The following is an 18,394-nucleotide window of genomic DNA, read 5'->3' on the forward strand; positions in this document are numbered from 1 at the left end:
CCTATTTTCTGATCTGGGTTCCAACACCTCAAATGGCCACAAACATTAGTTTTTAAAACTGTAATAATGACAGCAGGCTGTACTTGCTAGGAAGTAGATTTACAAACATGTAATTCTAAACATGAATTTTGTATCAGCCTAAAAGGGGTATAAATCAGGCAAAGTTTCTGACAGATATATAATTTCATTTGTGCAATTCTGCCTGCACAGCTGGATTTTATTTTATGGACACTTTCTTGAGAATAGGAGAGAAAGGAGGAAGATGTGAATCAGCATACTGCTGATTTTTAATATTTCTCAAGTCCTTTCTTCTTTCTTTCTTTTTACTTTCTATAAAGTAAAAAGACTTGGACTGCATCTCATAAGTATTCCTTGAAGGTATTTAGAAAACTTCTTGAAGTGGTATATTGTATTCTTGTTTTTTGAAGGATTTATTTTCCATACCATGGTGGTGGGAACTAACCTATTTTGTAACAGAAATTGCATCTTGTTTAATCAGCCACTAAAACATGATTCAGGAATGCTTTATTCTTTCTCTGTTGGTTTGAATAACTTTCTTCTTACTGTGTTTGTTAACCCATTGATCTGGTTTTTTCTGTTTCAGTCGAAAGACAAAATGATGAGAGGCTCACGCCGAGGGTGTGTTAGACTCAGGGTAAGTGTTGTTTTATTCAGTACTTAATGACTTACTGTGTATAATATGTCCTAATGGAGAGAACTGCAAGGAGACTTTTGAGGTTTGGGCTCTATTCCTGACTCTGCAAAATGCTGAAATAGTGAAAGTATTTAAAGAAAGAAAACGTTAGAGGTCAAGTGACATGCTGGGCTAATTACATTCTATAATTTATATATGGAATAAAAATATTATACATTTTGTATGATATATTAGAAGGCATTCTGTGGCAGAGTAAGATGGGTTAGTAGTAGGACACTATGAAAAATTTGCTGTTTGCAGCTCTCATCTCTCTGTGTGTGAAGGTCCATGTGTATATACACAGATATAGATGTGCATTTAGTTTTCTGCACCTACAGAAGTCATTGTGAAACTGCTTCCTTCTGTCCTGATTTCTTCTCTTTCCATGTGCTCCATCCTTCCAGCTTGGACACTCCTTAGGCCTTTGGCTTGAGCTTAGTGAAAAACAGGAGGACTGGAAAGGGAAGGGAGAACACTGCTGGCAAAGTTTTTGAAATATGGTTGGGAGTGTTCAGACTGGGGAAAGAGGCAGAAGATGCAGAGTGGGAAAGCTGAGCTTACTTGTTTGAGGCACTCTGGCATGGGACATTTTGCCTCTGCTGCTGTTGCAGCTGGCAGTGGCAGTACTGAAGGGAGGTGGGAGTGCTGGGATGTCTGCACTTGCCCAGTTTCTGCCTCATGGTCATGTTCGTACCAAAATTATTTCTTGCACAAGTCCTTTTCCTATATTTTTTCCCATTTCCCACAGAATTTCTGGTTCTAGCATGCAGCAGTCTTGTGAAGAGCTGGAGCAAGTAGGGGGAAGGAGTGAGGAGAATGATGGGTATGAATGGGAGCATTTTGAAAGTTGGAGTAAGAGAAGTCTAGGGAAGGAGATCTGTGGTCTTACAAACAATGTGATGAGTGTTGAAGAAAAACTGTGCATCTCCCAGTTACTCCTTCCTTCTACTGTTAGTCCTTTCTAGTCTTTCTGTGGCTACCTGTAGCCTTCTGAGACTCAGAGAATCCCCATTAACTTGGATTCCAGGTGATTTCTTTGCACTTCGCCTTGCTTGATGTCTTGATATTTTAATTCAGAATTTCTTTAAGAAAAATCTATGCTCAAATCACTGTCTAGAAGAAGATATTCCCAAAGATTCATGAGGAAGGTTTTTTCATTGTGCAGAAAAATTCAGTCCAAAAAGCCATGCCTGCTTTAATAGTACTGTGAACCTGTCACTGTGGAGGTTGGCCTCAGCCTGCCTGTTTAGGAAATATTAAAAGTCAACAATCTGTTTAATATCCATCTTTATATATATTTAACATAAAACAGCTCCTTTGTCTTCTCCCATCTGCCACTCTTCCATCACAAGTTGTTATTTGGGGTTTTCTGAAAACTTAATGGACTCCCTCATCCTTTCTCTGAATACATGTGATTTGCTTGTTTGGGTTTTTTTTGTGAGGGAGGAAGGAATCTTCCTTTTTTGTGCTTTTGTAAAGCAGCTCCCCTGGCAGATGACAGTGATACTGATAGCTGAACAGATGGGCTTCTGCAGTCTGAAACTCTATCAAAGAGGCTTTCTGTTTAGGGTAATTGTTGATTTGTAACCGTAGGTGTGAACATAAACAAACATGTAACTTAAGCAATTTGGCTAAAATATTTCCTTTTCTCTTGAAGGGATTATGAAAAGATGGTTCCTCACCTTTTTGCTCATGATGCACATTTCATGGGCCTGAAGTTTCATCTTCAAATTCTTTTGCTGATTGTCTCAGTGTACTTAGGAAAGTGTAGCCATAAAACATTCTGTGTCATCTGCACTATGCTTACATTCTGCTAAAGTTTTCTGGAAAATCCATAAACTTTCCCACTTATTTTTAATTTTACTTGTTCATATGTATTACCTGCATGACAGAGGAAGCATTTTCTGTGCTCCTGTTGCCCCAGTGTTGCAGTTACAGTGCATGCACTGTACACAGGTTTGTGCTGAGTTCACAGCCCAGGAAAGCTCTCCCTGCTCCCACACTTAGGATGGGGCAGGACTCGGCTGTCTCAGTCTATGTTTATGTGAGTTTTACCTTTATCCTCTGGGCAGAGTGTCTTGGTCATGTTCTTGATGTCTGACTTCCAGGTTTTTGGTATCTTTAGCCTGGAGAAAAGGAGGCTCAGGGGTGACCTTATCATTCTCTACAATTCTCAGAAATGAGGTTGTAGTGAGGTGATGGTCAGTCTGATCTCCCAGGTGACAGGATGAGAGGAAATGGCCTCAAGTTGCACCAGGGGAGGTTTGGATTGGATATTAGGGGAAATTTCTTCTCTGAAAGAATGATCAGCCTTTGGAAAAGACTCCCCAGGGAAGTGATGGAATCACTATCCCTGGAAGTGTTCAAAAGATGTATGGATGTGGCACTTGCTGAGACAATTCAGTGGTGAACATGGTGGTGCTGGGTTAACAACTGGACTTGATAATATTGGAGCTCCTTTCCAGCCATAGTGGCTCTGTGATACAGCTGCTGAGGAGATCAATAGTGTGCAACTTGCAGTGACCACCTGATTTACTGAACAGCAAAACATGTTCTTAAAGTGCCATATATTTCTTATTTACTGGTGTATTTAAAGAAATCTGGTTGGTTACTGTTGTGTCCTGGCACTAAAAGTATTCAGAATTATACTAGCTTGGATACACTTTTTAGGTGCCTCTTTTATAGTGGTCACAGAGCTGTCCTTGAAAAGCCTACATGGGAGATACTCTTGGGGAGGTTAAGTGGCACATTTTATCAGTGGACGGAAAAAAAAAAAACAGCTTGGAGCTATCCTTTCCTGCTATACTGCCTTGGATTACAGATGGTTGGTGCTGTTTTTACCTAGGACTGCTCCTGCCACTCTTGTGGGGCCTGTGCTGGTCCCAGCCATGCATGACCTGGTCCCACAAGCCACAGATGTCATGTAGGGACTGTGAGGAACTGTGTGGGTAGCACTGCCTCAGCTCCCTGTGCCCCCAAGTCTGGACCCAAATCATCCTTAGGTTTTGGCCAGCCTGGTGTATCCCTGACCTCCAGCCCTGCAGCTGCTCTGGGTACTTGGCTGAGTGGAAGGAAGCACTGGTTGGAATTGACTCAAGGCTCCTGGTAGTGCTGTTACTCTTTGTGTACTCTGAGAGTAAGGGCAGAATTTACCCTTTCAATATGTGCACCTTCCAGGCTTGTCTGTTTTGTGGGAGGGGGAAGGATGCAACAGATCCTGATGCTGCATCACCTTGGAGAAGGAGAAAAGAAACTGAGTAAATCCACTGGTGATTTATGATCTAAATATTACAATTTATTTGAGTTGGCAGAGACTTGGAATTGTCTTTTTTTGTGTGTCTTCTCCTGAGTGAAACTGTTATTTATTATAAGTATTGGAGGGGACAGGAATGAAACTGTGGATAGATTTGTAAATAGCTAAGCACAGATGGTCTTTAATTTATTTGCATTTTCTTGTAATAATTCATGAAGATTTAGAAGACAAAGCTAGTTGCTTCTGATATATCCTGATTGCTCACTGTTAATATTTACTTAGGGTCTGAAAATTAGATCATGCAGTGTACCAGTGACATGACGTGATGGGCCAAATTCATTCTGCTAGAATGATTTATATTTTATTACAGGCTGGTAGATAAAATCAGGTCAAGAGCTTCTTTCTGTGGAATACTTATTGTTTTTATACATGGAAAATACATATAAAATATTGCTTCTCGCTCTTTTTTAAATTATGAGTTGGAATGTAGTAGGGAACTGCTGCAGCATAAAACCGTCTCCATTACAAAAATAAAAGATGCATATTATTATCCAGATAATAGCTTTACAAAGATTCTCTATTTTTTATGCAACTAAAAATTGAAGAACTGACTGCATCCTGTGGCTGAACAGAGAATCTTTCTGCCCTTTGCTGTATTCAGTTTGCTTCTAATTTGTCAAAGCTTTTTAAATTCCAGTGGTGTAGTGATAGAGTGTCTGCTGCTGATGTCACTGCTTGCCTTATCAGGATTTTGTTCTTTGTTTCACAGGGAGCTGTGATTGGTATAGACGATGAGGACGACAGCACCTTCACAATAACTGTTGATCAGAAAACCTTCCATTTTCAGGGTGAGCTGAAAGAAGAGATTGTTTTTTCTTATAATAGATTCCACTTGTATTTGATGGATGATTTTAAATGTTTGGCAGCAGAACAGCATGAATGAGCACACTGAGAACATTCTGGATCCAGGGGTGCTGCAGGTTAGGCAGGGATTTACATCTGCAGTGGATACATATGTGCTAGAAAGAGACTGTAGCTCTGGCAGGATTTGGAGATGAATAATGTAAAGAATAAATCACTCAAGGGGAGAAAGTAATGTGCTTCTGATTATGGGTTTTGCTTACAAAACGTTTCTGATCTTCATTATCAAGATACAATGATGCATTTCTTTATGAAGAGAATCAAGACTGGTCTGAAGGTTGCAATTTGTATCCAAATAGAACTTAATGCTCAATTATGAGGAGACTAGAGGCAACGTTTGGCTTAACGGTGGAGCTTTGCTTCAAGATTTACCAGCTTGCATTCATTTCATCTACATTTCTGTGTCTTGTCTGCCAGTCACCATTTCTCTGCTATTATCCTTTTATTCACATTTCTTAACACCAATGCCATCTGCCACTGCTATGTTTCGTCATTGCATGCTATGGCTCACCGGTAGAAAGGGTAAGGCTCTATATAATTGCTATGTACTCCTTCAATTATTTTGTCTGCAGCAGTAGGACTAAATACTGTGCTAATATTGAATAGAGAACTTCCTTTTTCTGAATGTTAAAATCCTAGGGAAGTGTGATGAAAATATTTTGCAGCTAACATTTGTTAGTCCTTTTGCTTTTCCTCTAAAATGCAGTGACTAAATAATTGCTTTGTATAGAGCTGGAAACTGTAAATATCCAAGAGGCACACTTGCTTTTAAGCAGTCATTTTAATTTATGTAAACTGAAATAATTCTTTAACTTATATGGTGCTGTACATATTCTTAAATCAGTGATTTGCAAATGGGAATTATCACCAGTATTGTTGCTTTTGTGAGACTATTTCTAATGATAAATATTAATTGTACACCATTTTGTCACTGGCTTCTGTATTCCTTGTGCTGTAGTTTTTCCTAAATGCTGCTGCTGTCCTCTGCCTTTCACTGCATTAAGCCTTATAAGTACACCTTCATAATGCTGAGCTCACAGTAACACTTAAATCTACTGTTCCCAAGGATAACTGTTAAAATGCAAGCTAATTGCTAATGCAGTAATGGAATGCTGTACTAGGGCAGTTTTTCAGTACTACAAAGCTAAATACTGCTGAATATTTGAGAACTTGATACAGGTAAATCTAGAAATCTCTAATCTTTGTTACTAAGATAAACCTTTTAAAATCTTGTTTTCAGTGATTTGTTATATGCTGTATTCTCCTTTGGGTAGCCAGATATCCTAAGAAAACTGATAGTATTTGACATAAGTAATGTTCTACTCTAAGTAATATTGATAATTTTTTAACAGCAATGTTGCCATATCTTGTGCTTTATAATTTCACTTTCTCTGCATTTCATATTAGGCCAGGATTTATGTATCATCCTTCAGTGTACAACTAAGACAACTATTTTTGGTATTATGCTTTTTCTATTAGCATATTATGAAGATAATGTCCCTGATAGCCAGGCAATTATAATGATAGTATTGATATACTTGGATTTAATGCAAAAATGTATAAAAGCAGCTAAGATATCAGTCCTGTGATATTTCAGTGTAAAAAAAGCTCTGTGGAACTATAAATGTAGCTCTTACAGCCACTGTAAATGCATTCTCACTTCATGCAACCTCTGTCATATTTATGCCAAATGTTTGTACATTATATTGAATTAATTCAGTATTACACAGGTTTTAACTTATGCAAAAACTCATGAATGGCAAGTGATTAATAATGTAAATATTACAAAAAAATATTACAAAATGTATGCTGAGACTACATAGCATATATGGGGCAGGTATATAGGGAATGATCCAAGAAAACATACAAAATTCTTAACAATTTCTTCCTAACTTTTAATATCTGATTAAGATAGAGCTTTTGTTCTGTAACATAGTCATAGCTATAAATTCGTTTACCTTTTATGAAAGAAGTCTTGGACAGGAGAAGACTGCAGGAATGGCAGCTTACAGTTCCTTCCTTCTTGCTGCCTTCCTTCTTTCTCAAGGGCAGACAGGGATTCAAACAAGCTGGAGTGTCACTGGGGAAATAACAGAACTTTAAAAATCCAAGCTTTCAAAAATCTCCTGACCTTTATTTGGGGTCCCAAAATGCAACAGTTTCAGGCTCTCCATTCACTCTGACTTTAAGTACTGATTGGTGCCTGAGTGAAATTTTGCTGACAGCCAGTGATAGAATTTGAATTTGTGAAAAATAAAAAAAAAACCTTCATTCTGGGTTAATTAATTATTTCTTAATGTCAGTTGCTCAAAATTACACATCTGACTAACACTCTAGAGATGGAAGTAATGAGATGAAGGGCAAGTAAGTAAGTTAAAACTGTCTGACCAACTTCTCACATGGAAGTTGATTTCATATGTGTGGGTTTTTGTGTAACTGAATTTCTGAAGTGCCAAAGCTCCAGCATCTCCCACTAAGACTGTCTGTCACTGGATTTTGGCAACTTCTGAGTCTTTCTCAGAAGAAAAGTTCAAATTTTGTTTCTGCTTCTGACAATCTCCTTCTTTTCTCAGCTGTCCTTCAATACCCCTGTATTGAACATCAGTAAAAGTTAAAAAGTTTTCATTACAAAGTTATTGTAGGTTTTGAAAGATGACTGGGTAGATCACAAATGGGATCCATATCCTTAGTACCTGGGTATAAAGGACAGAAGTTAATTAAATAAATATGGGCAGTAAAACAAATAGCGTGTTTTGTGTCTACTGTCAGCTTCACTTCAGCTCTGCCAGAGTGCTCAGCAGATTTTTTTCCCTGTATTTTATTGTTATGTGCAGGTATATTGATTCCTGTTCATATTGGAGAGGGAAGGGAGGTAGAATGACTACAGAAATTTTAAAATAGATGTAAAAGTAAAGTATTTTATCTCCTGATTAGTCCTTGTTTGTTCATGCTGAATATCCAGTTTCATGGCTTGCTTGTAAGGCTTCTGAATTAGGTAGATCTTAAAGTATTCCCTCATGGGTTTTTTCAGATTAGATGCAAAAATCCATTCAAATTGCTGTAAGACATTTGGAGTAATACTTTTAGTTTAATGGTAATATATTTTTCTTTGCTGCAGTACATGTCCCTGCTCTAAATGTTCCATAACATTCAAACACTGTGGGGGTTGGGTTTGTTTTTCTTTTAACATCTTCATATCATCACCAAGCTTTAAGCTCTTTCGATTTGGAAATTCACTTCTTCAATCCTTCATATAACTTAGCCGTTCTTTCTCCTCACTGGGATGCTTGTGACTTATATTCAAGAGTGGGAACATAATGTTCAAGAGACTCTGGCAAGGGTATTGTTATATTTCTTCTTGATATTTGATTTGCTGTCTGAAGCAATAATAGCTTCTATCTGGATTGAAATACTTCACTAAACATGCATTTTATGCAGAAAAAAAACTAATATTTAAAAAAAAAATCAGGTTTTTAAACTCCTGTCTGAAAATCCAGCACTTATTTTTACAGCCTGCAGTACAGTTCCTTGGAAGGCAAATCAGTTTTGTTTCCACTGTTTTGTGTAATAAAGGATGGAAAGCTTGGAAGCAGTCCAGTGCATTGATCTGAGATGATTTTGCTGTAGCTTTAGCCTTTCCTTTCCTATTCCTGCCACAAAAGTATCTGAGAAATGAAGCATGAATGTTGCTGTGCAACTTATTCTCCTATTACATGAAAGCTGTCAGCTGGTAAAAGTGTATTTCTCCTTTTTTTCCCATCCTTTCCCAGTTTTGTAGCTTGATTTGTGTCTACCCATCATCCCAGCTGAGGAAAAAGGGAGACATGCCCAGCAAGAGGTTGCTATAATGTTATAAAAGCCAGGATGGCTTTTTTTTTTGTTGTGGGAGGCATTATTATTGAGGGCATATTAAGGTCCACAAAGGCTTTAGTTGCTGAGAAGTATCAGAATTTGAGAGTAAGTATTTGCGTTATATATCAAAGTTATATTGGTTTTATACCCGTGTTTCAACATTACTTGCAGAAATAGTCAATATTTATAGCCTTCTAGAAATCTTTGACATTGTCCACCAAATAGATGGCAGGAAGCTGACTGCTCTTGTGGTAGAAAGAGGCACTTAAGTCTATCACATTACCTGATTTAAATAACGATTCATAAGCTGCAGCCCTTAAAAACTAAAAGTTTTAGATCTTTGTAAATTTGATGTTGAAAAATGCCTAGAGAGAGATTTTTGTGTGAATTCTTGGTCTATGCTGGTTTCTTCAGTGATGTCTATAAACCGCTGTGACAGCATTGTTTGTCCTAAGTTAACATTTTTCTGGGTCTTTTGGGCTTCTGATGATGCTGAAACAGTGAATTCCTCTATGCTATGCTCAACTGTGCTTTTATATTGCAGAGGAGGATGAGCAGCTATGATCAGAGTAAAGCTGAGCCTCTGTCATCCTCCCTTTACCTGACCAGGTCTGAGCTGCACAAAGTTCTGGGCTGCATCTCATCCTCCCCTGACTGGCATAACCACAGAAATTCCTCTGTGAGCCAGAGCTAGGTTTAGCTTTTGAAGTGATTTTTCTGTCTTCCCCTCTCTTCCTTCTGCCTTCTTTCTGTGTTGGTGTATTGTATTGTGTTTTGAGTAGTTGCAACATGTGACCAGAGTGCAGGAAATGGTCCATGGCTGTGCTTTTCCTGTTCCATGCAGGTTTTTCTTACACCAGTAGCATGCTGTGTTGTAATTGTCTGTTTTCCAATCACCCCATGGTTGTGCCATTTTTAATGGGACTTCCTGTACTCAATTGTTATGGTCATCTATAAGCATCTCCTGGTTTTCTGTTTTTAAGCTTGAAGCTGCAGATTTCAAAATATGTGTTAAACTTGAGAGTAGCAAAGAAATAATACCGTGAAACAGTATCTGTGTGGTGTGTTGCTTTCTTTTTTTTTCTTCCACTGGAAGAAATTGTTACTTTTGGCATCAATATGAATCTCTTATCTCAGCTGTATATGTGATATATGGCAAGTCTTTTTGAAGGAGAAAAATGATCAGAAAAGGTCTCACTGTAAGGAGGGGATGGATACTGATGCAGTTCAACACTCTTTTCCTTCTGTTTTAACAAGAAATTCCAAATAGCCATAACCTTGAGTTTGACCTGCTAAATTGACAGCGATTTTATTGGCTTAGTAAGTGGTTACATTTTTATTCTTCTATTTTGATTTTTTTTTTTTACAATTCAAGACAAAATATGATTTCTACCTTAAACTAGTAGTTCCAGAGCTTTATCAGTGAGATCTATAATAGAAAAAATCCTTTGCTGTGAGGATGGTGAGGCCCTGGCACATTTTACCCAGAGAAGAAGCTGTGGCTGTCCCGTCTCTGGAAATGTTCAGAGTCAGGTTGGATGGGGTTCTGAGCAACCTGGGATAGTGGAAGGTATCCCTGCCCATGGCAGGGGGTTGGAATGAGATCATCTTTAAGGTCTTTTCCAAACCAAACCATTCTGTGATTCTGTAATTAATTTTAAATGCAAATATACCCTAAAAGCCATTTCCACAGAATATACCATGTGCAGTATTGTTTATTGTTGCTATTATTAATATTTAAGTATTCCTCTCTAGTGAAAAACCATATACTTGGAGATTTGTCCCACACTCAGAAGTGTTTAATCACGGAATTACACATTATATATGGATTTCCAAAGAGAACTAATAGCAACTTGATCATGTGTTTCCCTTGTCACACAAGTTTCCACCCAAATCTATGTTTCTGTGCTGATTTTAAAGCTTACTAAAAAGGCTTTTGAGCTTAAGTAACAATAAAAGGAACAGTTTAGGTGATTTCTCAAGATCACAGATTAATTTTACCAACATATTGTACACAGGAGACCTTTTGATGCCTTTTGTTTGGGCATGACTTTGTGTCTTGTGACTGCACAGGAGTTTCCTGTAGGAACAGGGAGCTCAGGCTGGTCAGACACCTGCAGAACAAAAGGGGGGTTGATTTATGTGTGTGAGTGGAGAATGGCATCAGGGGGAGGATAAGGAGGAGGGAGAATAATCATTGTGACAACTCCAAAGTTATGATATAGAGGAAATAATGTTCAACCTACTGCCAGATGTGGGAGCTGCCTGTGATAGAAGGGGATTTGTAAGCCATGGAGGTACAGTGTTTTGCTAGGCTTGTATGCAACTCTGCTTCATCTTGCATGTTTTTCTAGGTTTGAAAGGCCTTCAGTGACTTTAAATAGCAATTTATTTAGCTGTGGAACAGTCCTGTGATGCGTGACTTTTCCACCTTATTGAGCACTACTGATAAAATCTCTCTCCATTGAGACCGGTGGCAGAAATCCTATCGATCTCAGTGTAGCCAGGATTTCATCTCTATTATCTGGTGATTTGTGTGTAAAGATACTACATTAGTTCTGCACTTGGCTGAGAAAATACAGGAATTTTGCATACAAATCAGTGGAAGTTCTGTCAGAATAAAGGCTGCATAATTGACTCTATTGACTCTGTGGGTGTAATAGACTCTTCTTACTGAGTTCTGCTTGTAAGTAGGTCACAGTGAATGAAAATAAAACATGCATTTCTTTTTGTGACAGTATGGTGTTTTTATAAGTAATCTAGTAATTTTTTTCACTAATTCTTCAGATTTTTCTTTCATCCTGATGCCCATGTAGATGCACACACACATAAACAAATAAGCACCAGTATGCAGATTCTGAGGTGATATATTCTGTGTGTATTCTGTCTTCCAAGTACTGCTGTGCATGACCTAGAAATGCTGGTGGTAAATGCTGTATTGTGGAGCAGAGTTGTTAAACTTGTTTATATCTAATCTTTAGATGCTATCAAGCTTAGGCTGGAAAAAGTAATCTGTTTTATGCTCTACTTTAACATTTGGTATACGTTATATAAACACAAATAATCTCTCCACAGCAAAATAAATATTACAGGAACTCTAAATTATAAAATTTATTCTCTATTTGGGAAATTAATAGAGGCTGAGAGCATCTAATGTAGTTGCATTTCATTTGCCTTCTTATCCTCATAAACATAACTTTTTAAAATCCCTGACATATCTCATTTAGCAGTTTGGGAAGTTAAGAGATAAAGGACTATTTCATAAAATAAAAGGGAGTTTTAAACCACAATTTTTTAAACCAAAAAATTACAGAAATTCTTTAGTAGAAGCGGTAATTCTTGTGTTTAGTAATTTTTTTCATGCTATAATTTTCTCTTTGATCAAATCATTGCTTTTCTTTCTTTGGACTTTCTCTAGGAAAGATTCAGATTTTTTCTTAGCATAAGATTGATGTTAAAATATCTTAGGAATAAGCTCAACCAGACATCACAAAAAATACGCATTAAAAAAATCATATTAAAACTCACTGTAATGAATGACATAGTTTTCAAGTGTGTTTCTTTGAACTAGTCATAAATAGGACTGTGATCATGTTAAGTACCCGGTGCTTGTCTTAGATATGCCTGAGATGTCACAGTAAATTATACAGGTGTCTTTCAAAGGATGCACCATAGACACAGAGGAGTGAGGGCTTAGGCAAATGGGAACAATCTAGCTCGTAAATACTAATTCTACTAGGGGGAAAAAAAATAGTAAAAATAGCTTAACTGACATAATCACAGTAAATTGCAATGTTTCAGCCATTAATGATTCCATCTCTTGCACACAGCAGTGATGATGCAGCTCTGTGTGGATTTAGCTTCTTTCACGTGCAAATGTTCACTGTTAAAATGCAGTAAAAACTGAATTAGAATTCACTAAAATTCACTTAAAATAAGAGAAAAACACAGGCACTGTTAATGTCCTCTCAACTGCAGACATAGCATGGCTATTTCTGTGGATAGTTAATGCTCTAGGACAATTTGAATTTCAGCTGATCAGGTAACTCTGGCATTAACCCTTCAGACTAAGAACTACCTTTATGTTTTTAAGTGTCAGGTATTTCTCAAGTCCAGCTGTCCTTCAGTGTATCTTGTTTGTTTTTTTATAATACTATTACTCTAGAATCAGCCAAGAGAAAAGCAACTTGTTTATCTCTCTTGCCCTTCTTCTCTTTTTAGAAGTCTTGTGCCAGGAGGGACCAGATAATACTCCTCTATTTTTGTATAAGCACAACACCAGTGTAATTCCTTGGACTAGATAAGAATTGCCTTATCCCAAATGTTTTGTCAGAAACAAATTCTGGAGTAGCTTTCACACAGGAATTGAGGAGGGGGTTGACTTTAAAATGGAGCCTGATCAAATAATGGAAAAGTTGGAGTGATTTCAGGATACTTGTGGCACAGGACTAATGGGCAGGGCATTCTCGTCCCCACCTGCTGAAGAAAGCATCTGCAGATACTGAGTGGATATTAAGTAGTGTGCATCACAAACTTCTTAGGTGCAAAGGTATTAGAGCTTTTTCTTTGGCCAAAGTTGCCTTCTTTAAATGAAATCAGCTTGGATATTTAGCTTTCCCTACAGATGGGTAGATAATGATCTCTGACCATTGTGTGTAGATTTTTCCCATAAATTCTTTCTGAGTGTGTTGACTAATCTCTTTTTTGAATGTTCCCATTGATTTTTTTGTTTTCCATCAGTGATATTTTGGCAGCTGTTCAGTTCTAAATTGCTTCTACCATTAGGGAGCTTTTACTTGCACCTAATCTCACAGCAGCCATTTTGATTAGATTTAATATAACTTTTCTTGCATCTTGCTTTACTAAAAACTGCATCCTGCTGGTTTTCTCCGTGGTTTTCTTAAGAGTCTATGGAGGAGAGCCAGGAGAATCTGCTGCTGATGATAGATGGTCTGAAATTAAACCAGTATCCTGAGCAGAGTGCTTAAAAGGTTTTGATGCTGTGTTTCCATGCAGTAAGCAGTCTTCTCATGGCAGTGTTTCTGGATTTATCATGCCTGAGACTTTCTCTAAGTAGCAGGATTGATGAGATTCATGTGTGCTCCCTAAGGATTGATCATGCTTTGCCAGAAGATTGGAATGTCTAATATATGAGGAAAAAATACAGCTTTTTCCTCCTCTGCTGAGCCCTGGTAGGGAAAGCTATAAAGAGCTTATTGGAGAAGCAGAAGTTTAAAATACTTAGTTTATTAATGAGCATGGGAAAGTCAGTTTCATTTTGGAACTGTATGGATTGGTTGATTTCTAGGTCTTCCCTACTGCTGTAAGGCCTCTCTGTTCTGGTGGGAGTTCAGATCCAAGTCAGAATGTGATAACCTTTGTTAATGGGCTACTGTATATTGAGATTAGTGTTTAACTAATACTGTGACCTCTTTTTGCTGGCAGTATGGAAGATCACAGGAATCCTGCTACAATACAAGGATTAATTCACTGGTCTGCAGCTTGATTGTTTCCTTTTTAGTTTAAATAATCGTGGGAAAAAACCCTTCAACATAGGATATTTGTATGCTGTGAATTACTTAATAGCCCCTCAGTGACTTGTACTTCAATTCCCCAGTAAGATGTTTTTTGGGACTGGGAGATGGTGGTTAAAAAAAAACAGCACAGAAAAACAGAAAACAAACCCAAGAAACCTTATACACATTGAAATAATGCTAACCACTGTTTTTTTAAACACACCTTTGAACATTTAAAGCACTGATACATTTCAAACACTGATAGATTAATGACACAGGTAGTTATATATGTTTAGTGGTGACTGCTACAGGAAGAATAAACTTGATTGATATGTATAGCAGGACTAGGCCAAGGAGCCTGGTTTTGGTAAGCAGAACCAAAGAAACTAAGAAGCATTAAAATTGATTCTAGTTGACTAGTTCAGTAATTGAAATTAATGTTAAGATGCAATAGCTTACATTACATTACATTTACATTTTGCTATGCAAAAAGAACAGTGTTTGTGTGTGCATGTGTGTAGAGGATGTGAAAAGAAAAACTGTGATTTGCATGTTGCAAAATCATTTAGTGTAATGCAGTCACTGGACAGGGTTTACAGAGCCTCTGTTCCTCCATCCTGTCTGCTCTCACTGCATTATAAACTTGTCCTCAGTGTCTGCTTCAGCTTCTCAATTAAAATATGGATCACCAGTAAGAAGAGTCCTGTGAATTAGTTCTTTCTAATGAGCTATTGAGAGTATCAAAATGTCATATCCAGCTTTTTAATATTTGCTGCATTTTCTGCAGGAAAGTCACCTGCTCTTCTGAGTAACATTTGATTACTTGAACTTCTTCTTCTTTCTGTGTGGCTTTCTCTGTGCATCTGAAAGCACTTTAGTAGCCACTTCCCCTTATGTTTAGTTTTAATTTGTTCAGGTTAATGGTATTGTGGCCAAAATACCATTTTGTGGCAATTTCTCATACTCTATTACTTTAAAAGAACAGCGAATAAGGATTGTCTTGTAGTAGATTGGAAAAATGTGTATTTTCAGGGAAAAAATAGATAGATTTCAATCTTTTACCTTGTGTGTAGTGGAAGTTTTGCCCCACTATTTTCTGAGACCACCTCATCAGTTAGGCTCCAGGCAAATTTATATATTAAAAAGACATTCTTAATTATCTCTCACTAACACATACATTGTCAATTCTTTCCTGATGGTTTTGTTAACTTGGCATAATTAGTGTATGTATGCTGAAGTAAACAGTGTAGTATGCCTGTCTTTAAATTGGTAGGGTTATCTTTGGGGAGTTTAAAAAAATCTACATATTCAGAAGACTTGGGGCATTTTTAAGTAATGATAGGTTTAAGCTGCAGAATTCCAAAAAGTAAAAGCAATGGAAACAAAAAGATGAGGAAGGGAACATTTAAACAAAGCATTTTGAGCTGGAGAGTACATTTCAGTATAACCTAAGGATATTTCCTCTGAACTCCTTAAAAATAAGTGAGATAGAAATCTCAGTTCACTGATTCAGAATAGGTGCTAGCTCACTTAAGCTTTCCTTGCTTTTAGCAGGCTTCCTGTTTCTTTTAATATCTTCCATTTGAATGGGGAACTAGAAACAATTGTTAATAACTATTCTCAATCCGTTTACAGGCCAGTTTGTTTAGAGTCTGTTTAATGCCTCTGGAATTTTCCCTTTTTTCTTTACCTGGAGTCCACTGGCTCTGCTCCTTTGTTTTTAAGCATTCCTGGAGCACAGCAAGGAACTCTTTCAGACTAGTGAAGTAAAGATGGCATGTCTGTACTGGGGATAGGGGGGAAAGAAAGCAGTTTTAGAGTAGGATTTTCTTCAATTTAATGTTTGTTGTGTATTTAAGATTATTCTTTGTGCTTCATTATTCACACCAGTGTCCTGTTAGTGGGGCTTGTCCTGTATTATGAATCCATACCTGAAAGTTATTATGTCCACATTGAAGTAGAGTTACTGGGTAATTTATTACAGGTTATTTTCTTGTAAATAAAAAAATTTTTAAATTACTTAATGAATTAAGTGAGGAATGTTTGTACAAACTCTTTGGATGTGTTCCCCTAAAGCTGGACAAAGGACAGAGCTGTAACCACAGAAGAAGAAACAGGGTATTAAGACAACTGGAATTATGTGCTTGGTGATTAACAAAGACAGTATGGTTAATTTCCATATTTAATGTGAACATCAGATCTGTTTGCCTATGCCTTTTAGTAAATAAGACAGCATGTAATTTGACAGTATCTTCTGAATACTTTTTCAGCTCGAGATGCAGATGAGAGGGAGAAGTGGATCCACGCTTTAGAGGACACCATCCTCCGCCATACCCTCCAACTTCAGGCAAGTTTCACTTTCAGTTTTCACTTGTTTTACTTTTTTTTTTTTAAAGCATTGAAGTACAGTGGCATGGCTGCTAATATCCAACACATCCTGTATAAAATCTGGCTGTTCTATAGCCTATACAATTGGATACAGTAAAACATCTGTTTAGGTTCGAGTCTGTCGCATTTTTCTTGTCATACCCTGATGGAAAGTCAGAACGAGTCTTTCCTTTATTAACTCATATTTATAATATATATAGTTAACATTAACTCTATTTATGATGTGTATTTATGGTAAGGTTCTGGATTTATTGTTGTATATTATATTTGGATTTTGGTTGGGGATTTTTGTTAATTTTTGGTAAAACTAGGAGTCCTTTTTGGGTCAAGCTTCTTGTGTGCATGTATGACAGTAACTTGGAAATTAAAATGAGACAGCAGCATTGAACCTCTTTCTGGATGACAACAATGGAAAATAGCTCGTTTGAAGCTGGATATCACTGTGTAAACTGTTTTCTGGTTCTAAAGACAGATGGCTGGATTTAGGATGGTTCTTAGCTTTAGTTCAGGAGTTGGACCCTGTCATCCTTGTGGGTCACTTCCAGATCTGAATATTCTGTGGTTCTGTGATCTAAGATCAGTTGCTTGATACTCTAGAACTGGACATCTCTATGAGACTTGCTGCACATTTATTTTTGCCCTACAGAGAAACCCAAACTCTCATTAAAGGGATTTGGTTTGTACCATATAGGTGTCTGGTGCCAGTGTAGAAATCATAAAGCAGGTGGGGAATTTTGAGGGAATAATTAAAAAAACCAGAATGGAGTACTAAGAAACATGTATCCTTCATCCTTTTACATATATTCACCGTTGAATGTAATACTTTGTGGGCCACTGCTATGTGCTCACCACTCATTTATAAGAACCTTTTTCAGTGTTTGGGTCATGTAACCTTTTAGCCTCTGGCCCTTGTTTGTGGAGTGGTGTTCACTTACACCCCCATTCAGGAACTGCGAAGGTTTGCACGGAGGCTGCTGAGCAGGCACTGATTTAAGAATGAAACACGACTGCATCTCCTTGCCAAATCTCCTTCTTTCATGGCTTAGGAAGTGAGGTCTTCGTTCCGTTCACCCTCACGGGTGGGACTTGCGGTCGGAGCGAGCAGGGGCCGAAGTTTCGGGGGATGCTCGCGGGGCTGAGCGCGGGGTGAATCCAGGCAGAAACATCCCCTCCATGGCCGGCCAGGCCCTGCTGGGCTTCCCCGCTCCCTCCCTCCCTCCCTCCTCAGGGCCGGGCCGGCCCCGCTCCAATCTCCGTTCGCCTGCTCCGTGACGCGCTCGGCGGGGCCGCGGCCGGGGGTCCTGCCCTTCCCTTTCCCTTCCCTTCCCTTCCCTTCCATCCCGCCCCTTCCCGCCCCGCTGGAGGCGGCGCTGCCGGGGCCCGGCGGGCGGGCGGCCCCGCTCCTGCTGCGCTGCGCTCGTAGCGCCGAGGGATGGCCGGTGTGAGTACGGGGCAGCAGGGACGGGGGCTGGGCCGGGGCTGCGGGTGTCCCTGGGGCAGCGCCGGGCCCCTCCCGGGCGGGCAGCGAGCCCCTGCCCTTGGCGGCCGAGGGCGCTGGCGGTGCCCGTCCCCGCCCGGGCACCGCGGGTACGGAGCAGCAGCGGGGGCCGCCGGGTCCGTGTGCCCGCGGGGATGCTGCTGTCCGGATACACAGGCACGCCTTGGCTTCAGTAGCCTTTGGATAAAACGGCGCTTCGTGCACTTGGTATTCTTTCGCTTTCCGTTTCCTTCGGGCAAAACAGTCAAGCGGGTTCGTTGGGGGATTATTGG

General features: G+C 38.8%; 1 protein-coding gene across 6 annotated transcripts in view; it reads left to right on the forward strand.

The window, feature by feature from the left end:
• OSBPL9 (oxysterol binding protein like 9) overlaps positions 1–18,394 on the forward strand; it is a 56,762-nt gene that overhangs the window by 8,261 nt on the left and 30,107 nt on the right. For 5 of the 6 annotated variants that reach the window (XM_056497532.1, XM_056497533.1, XM_056497537.1 and 2 more), the window contains exons 2-4: positions 605–655; positions 4,717–4,795; positions 16,507–16,583. In XM_056497532.1, the coding sequence (XP_056353507.1) occupies positions 605–655; positions 4,717–4,795; positions 16,507–16,583 (207 nt within the window). Of the gene's footprint in view, positions 1–604; positions 656–4,716; positions 4,796–16,506; positions 16,584–17,976; positions 18,066–18,394 lie in introns of those variants that run through there. The other variant, XM_056497538.1, reaches the window with a different exon arrangement.

This window comes from Oenanthe melanoleuca, chromosome 8, assembly GCF_029582105.1.
Source record: "Oenanthe melanoleuca isolate GR-GAL-2019-014 chromosome 8, OMel1.0, whole genome shotgun sequence".
Classification (NCBI taxonomy): domain Eukaryota; kingdom Metazoa; phylum Chordata; class Aves; order Passeriformes; family Muscicapidae; genus Oenanthe; species Oenanthe melanoleuca.